Genomic DNA, 9,709 nt, shown 5'->3' with positions numbered 1-9,709 from the left:
CCGAGTAGCTGGGACTACAGGCGCCCGCCACCTCGCCCGGCTAGTTTTTTGTATTTTTTAGTAGAGACGGGGTTTCACGGTGTTCACCAGGATGGTCTTGATCTCCTGACCTCGTGATCCGCCCGTCTCGGCCTCCCAAAGTGCTGGGATTACAGGCTTGAGCCACCGCGCCCGGCCTGTTTGTTTGTTTTTTTGAGACGGAGTCTCGCTCTCACCCAGGCTGGAGTGCAGTGGCGCCATCTCGGCTCACTGCAAGCTCCACCTCCTGGGTTCATGCCATTCTCCTGCCTCAGCCTTCCGAGTAGCTGGGACCACAGGCGCCCGCCACCACGCCCGGCTATTTTTTTGTATTTTTAGTAGAGCTGGGGTTTCACCGGGATGGTCTCGATCTCCTGACCTCGTGATCCGCCCACCTTGGCCTCCCAAAGTGCTGGGATTACAGGCGTGAGCCACAGCGCCCGGCCTCCTTTGCCTATTTTTAAAAAAGGTTGTTTGGGAGTTTTTTTGATATTGAACTGTAGGAATTCTCTATATATTCTGGATGTTAACCCTTTATTAGATACATAATTTGCAAATATTTTCTCCCATTCTGTGGCTTCCCTTTTCACTGCGTTGATAATGTCCTTTGATGCACAAAAGTTTTAAATTTTGATATAATTTAATTTACCCATTTTTTTCTTTTCTTGCCTATGCTTTTGGTGTCATATCCAAGAAATAGTAATCATTGTCAAATCCAGTATCATGAAGCTTTTTGTCCTATGATTTTTCTAAGAGTCTTATAGTTTTAGTTCATTTAGGTCTTTGATCCATTTTGAGTTAATTTTTGTATTAAGAGTAAGGTAAGGTTCAACTTCATTTTTTTGGACACGGATATCTAGTTTTCCCAACAACTTTTTTTTAAAGGTTTTTACCTTTTTTTGAGACAGGGTCTCGTTCTGTTGCAGTGGCATGATCACGGCTCACTGCAGGCTCAACCTTCTGGGTTCAAGCCATCCTCTCACCTCAGACTCCTGAGTAGCGAGGACTGCAGACATACACCACCACACCTGGCTAATTTTTCTTTTTTTTTTGTAGAGAAGGGATCTCACCATGTTGCCCAGGCTGGTCTCAAACTCCTAGGCTCAAGTGATCCTCCCCGCCTTGGCCTCCCATAATGCTGGGATTAGATGTGAGCCACTGCATCTTGCGGCTTTTATTTTTAAAAGGTTGAAATAAAAGAATAAAATTTTTCGACACATGAAAATTTTATGAAACTTAAATTTCAGTCCATAAATAGTTTTTAGTGGAGCACAGCCATGCTCATTCGTTTATGTACCTGTGGCTGCTACCACACCACAACAGCAGAGCTAACAGCTGCAACAGAGGCTACATATCGTGCACAAAGCCTCCAAATTTACTACTAGACCCTTTACAAAAAACATTTGCCGACCCCTGCTCTAGACCATCAAAAACCCTCATGCTCATATTCTCAACCTGAAGATCTACCAAATCCCAACTTTAAAACCTTGTTTAGAAATCCATCTCTTCCATGAAGTTATCTTTATCTCACCAATCTCTTGATCAATTTCACTAATCTCCAAAGCACAATAACACATAGAATTTCTTAGAGCTGATTCAGTTACACTTCTTATAAGTGACTTTCTCCTTACTAAAGTTTCTGTAAGAACAAACTACAGCAGCTATATTTTATTTTATTTCTGTATTTCTGAGTATAGAGCTCTGATACAACGAACACTTTATTAATGTTTTTGAATGACTGGCTGCTCAGGGTCTTTCAGGTTATTGTACCTTTCATTGATGACTCAGGTCCGCTGGTTCTTTGAGAGCCATGAGCAGAGCTGTTGTTGGACACCACCACTGGCCCAGCACTCTGGCCCAGGGAAGGGATTGTGTTAAGGGTATTCACCAATTTGGCCACTTCATTGCTATTTTCACCTGTAACGCCAGGTCGCTTCACAGTGACAAAGCTGGCAATGCTCACTGCAGGTGGAGAGGGGAAGGAGGGAGCTACGGTGACCAAGTGATAATCATCTGTTCTCCACCCACCATCCCATCCTAGCTCTGCCATCTCCTCTTCCCAAGCCTTACCTAGCTTGGGATTCGTGGTCTGGTTTGACTGGCCAGGAGACTGAACAGCTAGTTGCCCCAGTGAGGTTGGCTGTGTGGCAGTGGGAGTGGTGGAAGTGCTGGGAGTGGACTTGGTCTGCTGGGACTGGGACTGTGGGACGGTGCTTCGAATGGTAAGAGTGGCCGGGATGACGGTGGTGAAGGTGTTGGTGGTGGGCCTCACAGGCATTGTGGAGCCTGGCCTCACAGGGGTCATCTGGGAGAACACTTGTGGAACTCCAACTGTCGGCTTAACAAACTGGGTACCTGGGGCTTTAAAAGAGAGATAAAGTACCAGATCTTGGTCAGTGAGCTCACCTATAAAACATTCTCCCTGCCTTTACTGGAAAGATTATTTCCCCAAACTGATGGATGATCATCAGAAGTTTCCAAGAGTAGTATAAATTCTAAAGACTAAGAAAGCACAAGGTGTCCATACTGACAAAATAAATTAGCCTGGGTAGCCTAAAAACATTTAGTTAAGACTCCCATCAACTCCTCCTGAAACACCTTACCACACTGCCTTTTTAATTCTAAGAATACAATTAGTAGCTCGACCTCGGTACTGGCAATATGGGTGTATATAGGCCAAATGGCAAACCTGGTCCTGAAAAAAGAAATCAGTCTTTCTCAGAGTACTAAAGGAGTCTTCCGTCCTTTCCTATCAACTCAGAAGACAGACTATGTCATTCTACTAGGATGTCCCAAAGGAGAATGTCTACTGGTTCAACTGTAGATGATTCCACTGAGAAAAATAAAGAAATACCAGGGTAAGCTGGTCAAACTGAGGGCTAAAAACCCCTGTGGGCTATGAGAACAAAAAAATAAAACCTTAGGGAGACAAGCTACAGAGGTACCCTTACAAATAGCTAAAATAAGATATTCTTTTTTGGTCTGAATTGTAGTAAACTTCTACATGCTAAATAGAGCAATGGAAAATTCTAAGATTTTAAAAAATTATCCTTCTCAGAATCTTAAAAAACAAAAAAACTATCTAGCAGAATCTTAAAAAAAAAAACACAAAAAAACTATCTAGTCATTGACAGTATTTATCCATAAAGGGAATGGTCATTTGTTTATATCTAAAATCCATGCTATAAAATTAAAACAAAGTTTATAATCCCACCGTGCAAATGAGGAGATGTGTAAGGAATGAATTTGTGAGTTTGCATTAATAACATTTCTCTAGGATAACAAACTTAATAGCTGACTAAATACCAGTTACAGAAAAATGACTATAAACTCTGTTTTACTACTTCATGAAGGGTGGTGAAAAGCTAAACAGAAATAAATAAAACCACCACCCCGGCCAAACAGATTTTAAAAAATTGGGCTTAAATCATTAAGATTTTTATATTTTCTTTAAATATACTTACTAAATGACTTAGGATATGTAGAACAACAAAAACAAATCTTCTGGATGCCGGTTTACTCCAAATGGATAGACATTTTTCCTTACCTGGAACTAGTGTAATTGGTCTAACCGTTTGGCCTTGCTGTACGTTCAGCACAATCCCAACCTGATTCATTGCATTTTGTACAGGCCGGACATTCCTTACAGGAAATCCCTGTATTAAAAAGCAAAATGATCTTTAACATGGAGACCAACTAACACTAACAAACATTGCAGTATGACCTATATCCAAAAAAATTCCCATACTCTTACTTAATGGTTCTCTCTCTAGAATTATAGCTTTTAAACGACTGAGATGGAAAAGTTTAGGAAATTCTGGCAAACTTTTGAGTAACAAAATATCAAAACTAGAGAACAAGCTTTGGTACACATAAGCAAAAATGAAAACCTATTCCCTGACTTAAGAGAGCATCGGTTTAAAAAACCTCATCAACACATTGGCTCCCTGAAGTGCTAAATGAAGAGAAGCAGGGGTGGGGGAGCGGGGGGAAGAGCAATGTTCACTGGAGTGATTCAACATACCAACAATCCTAAGAAATTGTTCCCAAAGTCTACTTCAAAGGCCACAAACCTTTGGCAAATTCATAAGAATTTACAACTCAGGAAGCCACAGGCAGAGAAGCATTTGCCTTTAGAATCAGGCTTTCAGAATTAGGCTTTCAACTTCAATTCAACACATTATATATCAAATAAGTCATCTTCCTTGTCTCCCAAAGGTCTCCATGAACTCCACCAATTACATATATACATCTCCAAAAGTTAACTAACTCATCCCATGGGAAGAGGAGCAGTCCAAGCAAAGGGTGAAAAGCCGCAAGAGCCAAGCATTAAGGCTTCCTAATCCAAGCTTTCCCACTAATTTCTCTCTAGATTTTAATCAAATCACTTAATAAACTTCTAAGGGGTTTAAAGAAGATATTACCCAGCCATGCTATCTAAGCTGGGCTTTCCACAGTCAACATCAAATTGCAGAACAGTAAATGAGAAAGCCAGGTCAAGAGACAAGACTTAGAACCACTTCTAATGATGCCAAAGACCCTAAGTCAGAGCTTTCAGAGGTTCACAGTCTTTCTCTCCTCTAGCAACCTTGGAATTCAGAGTCCTACTCACCTGTGTAGTGATAAATATTGGTTGTGAGGCCACAGGGGAACTAGTCACATGATTGGCATTCTGCATGACCTGAACAGGCCTCAATACCGGTTGAGTAACCATTGTGCCCAGACCTGGGGCTGGATTCTGGGTCAGGATGAGTGGCTGTCCACCTTGCTGGACCAAAGGATTGCCAGCTAAAGGGCAAAGGAAGAAAAAAAAAAAGGAATGTTAGAAACAATGTTAAACCCACTTTATTCTATTTTATCTGATTTACTTTATTTTATTTTATCTGATACAGGGTCTCACTCTGTCACCCAGGCTGGAGTGCAGTGGCACAGTCATGGCTCACTGCAGCCTCAACTTCCTGGGCTCAGGCGATTCCTCCACTTCAGCCTCCCAAGTACAAATCCATATTTTATTAGAAACAGAAATGGTGTCCTATATGCCAAAATATTCAAGACTGCCACTCATCTCAGGTTTAATGTGACCAAATTCACCAAAAAATTAAGCTTCACCCAAATCTACAACAGAAAAACAGATGGGTAGGGGAGGTTCACTAACACTTTACCCATATGTCTTAACTGGGGATGAAAGACACATTAGAGTTCTATGTGGCTAGTACCCTGACTCTCATGATTTAAGTGACCACATATAATCTCCTCCACCAAAGCAGCAGAATAAAATATGTTAAGTCTTTTTTCCGTATTTTAACTAGGTAAAGCCTGTTTTATTATAATATAATTTGTTAGCTAATCCCCCTTAATTTTTTAAAAAGAATATTCATCAACAAACATTAATTCAGCAAGTACACAGAATCTAAAGAATGGTTTCTCTTCCTAGTGAGTTAAATCTGAGAAATGCAAGATTCTTTAAGCAACCACTGGGAACCCAGAGACTGACAGGCTACCTACTGTAGCCTTTCTCTTTATGTCATCAGGGCTGATAAACAGAAGACCTGGACAAAAACTAACCCACACCAAGTAAAAATGACATGATTTCAGAAAATAATGATTCATTCATGAATAAATATTAATAAACTGGGCTATTTATTATTGAAATACCTTAAATTCCTTTCATTTGCGAGACAATTTTATAAATATTTTTAAGTCCCCTATTGCATGACATTTGGTGAAAAAGCCAATACTAAGTTTCCTGATTTACAAAGAATACTCAAAACCAGATAGAAAATTTCAGAGTGCCAATATACCTAAGCTAAAGAGTCAAGCAGGCCAGGCATGGTGGCTCACGCCTGTAATCTCAGCACTTTGGGAGGCCAAGGCAGGCAATCACTTGAGGTCAGGAGCTCAAGACCAGCCTGGCCAACATGGCAAAACTCCGTCTCTACTAAAAATTAGCCAGGCATGGTGGCGTATACCTGTAATTCCATCTACTTGGGAAGCTGAGGCAGGAGAATTGCTTGAACCAGGGAGGCGGAGGTTGCAGTGAGCCAACATAGTGCCACTGCACTCCAGCCTGGGTGACAGAGCAAGGCTTTGTTTCAAAACAACAACAACAAGAAGAAACAAAAAACCAAAGAGTCAAGCAAAATATGGCCTCAACTTTTTACCCAAAATCACCAGAATGGGATGGGCCCCTCTGAAATGTATGTTCTACCTGGCAGGTTATATCACCACAGTTAACTACAAAGCTAGACCACCAAAGGAACAGACATGTAGGTGGCTACTAATGGGCCAACAGTGGCTTATCTCATACTCTCTCAGAAACTGAGAGCTCATCAGTAGACTAGACCCTCAGTTACTGAGCCAGAAGACTAGTGATTGTAGAGGCAGATAGATAAATAAAACAGAAAATTCCAGCAAGTTCTATCCATGTTAAACTATACTGGCAAGTTATCGATGGTGAGTTTTTTAATTTTTTAAATGTTTTATTATGGAGAAGTCAAAACATACATAAAAAGAGAACACTACAGTGAACCCCGACATAACCACCACCCTGCTTCAATAATTATCAATGTATGGCAAGTCTTATTTCTTCTATACCTTCTACATACTTAATAGTTCCCATATCACTTTAAAAGAAGTTCTAGATCATATCATCTATAAGTATTTCAAAATGTACCTCCTACATAAGAACTTCAAAAAAAGATAAAAGAATCATACCAACATAACTCCTGAACATTATAATAATTATTCAATATCAAATATCCAGTCAAAATTCAAATTTACTTGTTTGTATTTTTTAAAGAATTTGTCTGAATCCAGTTACAAAATGTTTGCAAAATGCAATTGATGAACATAAGTCAAGTCTTTTAATCTACAGGTTCCCCAACCATCTGTTTCTATCCTTTTGAAATTTATGGTTGAAAAATACTGACTAAGCAAAAGTCTATATTTTCTAGTCATTATATTAACTGCTAGGACAAAAGAAAATAAATTATCTCTTATTTATCCTAATTCTAAAAATTCTTAAGGTAATTACTAGCTGAACATCCCAATTAAATACAAGAAGGGAAAGATGGAGGCTTTTTTCATTTCTGTGAAGTCAATCAGCATTAGCAAGTCTCTTAAAGACAGACGAGGTTTCTACCAAACCTGTAAATACCATTATAAAGAATTTTAACAGCATTTTCTGCAAATATTTTCTCTTATATCAGAGTCAAGTTTAAATTTTGGTGGATTGTTAGAATTTTTCCAAAAAGGCCGGGCAAGGTGGCTCACACCTGTAATCCCAGCACTTTGGGAGGATGAGGTGGGTGGATCACCTCAGGTCAGGAGTTTGAGACCAGCCTGACCAACATGGAGAAACCCTGTCTCTACTAAAAATAACAAAATTAGCCAGGAGTAGTGGCGCATGCCTGTAATCCCAGCTACTCAGGAGACTGAGGCAGGAGAATTGCTTGAACCTAGGAGGCAGAGGTTGCGTTGAGCCGAGATTGCGCCACTGCACTCCAGTCTGAGCAATAAGAGTGAAACTCCATCTCAAAAAAAAAAAAAAAAAAGAAAAAAAAGAAATTTTCCAAAAATATGGTACAACGAAAAAGTGGTTTTCTAAGACCAGATTAGATTCACAATACAATGGAAAGCAAAAGCCAGTCTATATGGAAAGTCACACTGGGTAAATTATACTTATTTAGAAGCATTTTAATGATTTCTGCAATCTTATTAAATCTTTGCTCAAAGGAATTCTGCCAATTCAAGTGTCTTACAAGGTTCTATTTCCAGAGGATGAAACAGGCTATCAGAATTCTGGTGCTTTAAAAAAAAGAAAAAAAAAAAAAAGCCTTTAAAAGGATTATCCAGCCTAGAGCAGTGGTAAGCACCTGTAGTCCAGCTATTCGAGAGACTGAAGCAGGTGGAACACTTGAGCCCAGGAGTTTTGAGTCCGGCCTGGACAACACAGTGAGACTCCCATCTCAAAAACAAAACAAGGCCAGGCGTGGTGGCTCACACCTACAATGTCAGCACTTCGGGAGGCCAAGGCAGGCGGATCACTTGAGGTCAAGAGTTTGTGACCAGCCTGGCCATCATGGTGAAACCCCATCTCTACTAAAAATACAAAAGTTAGTTGGGCATGGTGGCACATGCCTGTAATCCCAGCTACTTGAGTGACTGAGGCATGGCAATTGCTTGAACTCAGGCGGTGGAGGCTTCAGTGAGCCAAGATTGTGCCATTGCACTCCAATCTGGGCAACAGTGTGAGTCTCAGTCTCAAAAATAAAAAATGAAAAATAGCCAGGCGTGGTGGTGTGCACCTGTAGTCCCAGCTACTTGGGGGGCCGAGGTGGGAGGATCGTTTGATACTGGGAGTTGGAGGGTGCAAGGAGCCAGCCATGTTCGTGCCACTACTGTACTCCAGCCTGGGTGACAAAGTGAGACCCTATCTCGAACAAAACAAAGAAAACCTAACAAACAAATGAAACAAAACAATCCACCTTGCTGACAATGAATTCCAAGAGTTTTCTTCTGTACTTCAGACGTCATATGGTATCAAGCACATTATTTTTTGAGATGGAGTCTCACTCTGTCACCAGGCTGGAGTGCAGTGGTGCGATCTCGGCTCACTGTAAGCTCCATCTCCCGGGTTCAAACGATTCCCCTGCCTCAGCCTCCCAAGTAGCTGGGACTACAGGCCCAGCTAATTTTTTGTATTTTAGTAGAGATGGGGTTTCACCATGTTGGCCAGGATGGTCTCAATCTCCTGACCTTGTGATCTGCCTGCCTTGCACATTATTAATTTAAAAAAAAAAAAAAAATCAAAGAATTATGCAACTAACTTTCTCTCTCTAAGTTTGCTCTCTCTTGATTTTTTTCCTTCATTTTTTTTTTTTTTCTTCACAAGGAGTTTTGCTCTGTCACCCAGGCTGGAATGGTGCAATCTCAGCTCCCTGCAACCTCTGCCTCCCAGGTTCAAAGGATTCTCCTGCCTCAGCTTCCCTAATAGCTGGGATTGCAGGCATGTGCCACCACACCTGGCTAATTTTCTATGTCTAGCTTCTTTCTCAGCATTATGTTTTCAAGGTTCATCTATGTTATAGAATGTATCAGTATTTCATTCCTTTTTATGGGCCAATAATATTCCATTGTGTATATATACATTTTGTTTATCCATTAATTGATGGACACAGGTTGTTTTTACTTTTAGCTATAACAAATGATACTGCTATGAATATTAGTGCACAAGTTTTTATGTGAACATACATTTTCCATTCTCTTGGGTATACAGCTAGGAGTAGAACTGCTGGGTCATATGGTAACTCTATGTGTAACTTTTCGAGGGCCAAGTGAGGTGGCTCATATCAGTAATCTTAGCACTTTGGGAGGCCAAGACAGGCAGATTACTTGAGGTCAGGAGTTTGAGACCAGCCTAGCCAACATGGTGACATACTGTCTCTGCTAAAAATACAAAAGTTAGCCGGGTGTGGTGGCAGGCACCTGTAGTCCCAGCTACTCCGGAGACTGAGGCATGAGAATCGTTTCAACTTGGGAGGCAGAGGCTGCAGTGAGCTGAGATCGCGCCACTGTACTCCAGCCTGGGTAACAAAGCAGGCTGGTGTGCAGACTCCGTCTGAAAAAAAAAAAGTAATACATGCCACAAACACCTTCCAGTTTGTGGTTTGTCTTCTCAGGGTCTTTTTTT

General features: G+C 40.8%; 1 protein-coding gene across 1 annotated transcript in view; it reads right to left on the bottom strand.

The window, feature by feature from the left end:
* Positions 1–9,709, bottom strand: part of POGZ (pogo transposable element with ZNF domain) — a 38,930-nt gene that overhangs the window by 24,216 nt on the left and 5,005 nt on the right. Inside the window, exons 3-6 of the mRNA XM_011973536.1 lie at positions 4,631–4,806; positions 3,566–3,674; positions 2,089–2,379; positions 1,789–1,980 (exon numbers count right to left, since the gene is read on the bottom strand). Coding sequence (XP_011828926.1) covers positions 1,789–1,980; positions 2,089–2,379; positions 3,566–3,674; positions 4,631–4,806 — 768 coding nt within the window. The remainder of the gene's footprint in view (positions 1–1,788; positions 1,981–2,088; positions 2,380–3,565; positions 3,675–4,630; positions 4,807–9,709) is intronic.

The sequence above is a fragment of the Mandrillus leucophaeus genome, unplaced genomic scaffold (assembly GCF_000951045.1).
Source record: "Mandrillus leucophaeus isolate KB7577 unplaced genomic scaffold, Mleu.le_1.0 Scaffold139, whole genome shotgun sequence".
Lineage (NCBI taxonomy): Eukaryota > Metazoa > Chordata > Mammalia > Primates > Cercopithecidae > Mandrillus > Mandrillus leucophaeus.
Note: the sequence above shows the minus strand (reverse complement) of the source record. Positions and strands in the feature narration are given on the sequence as shown.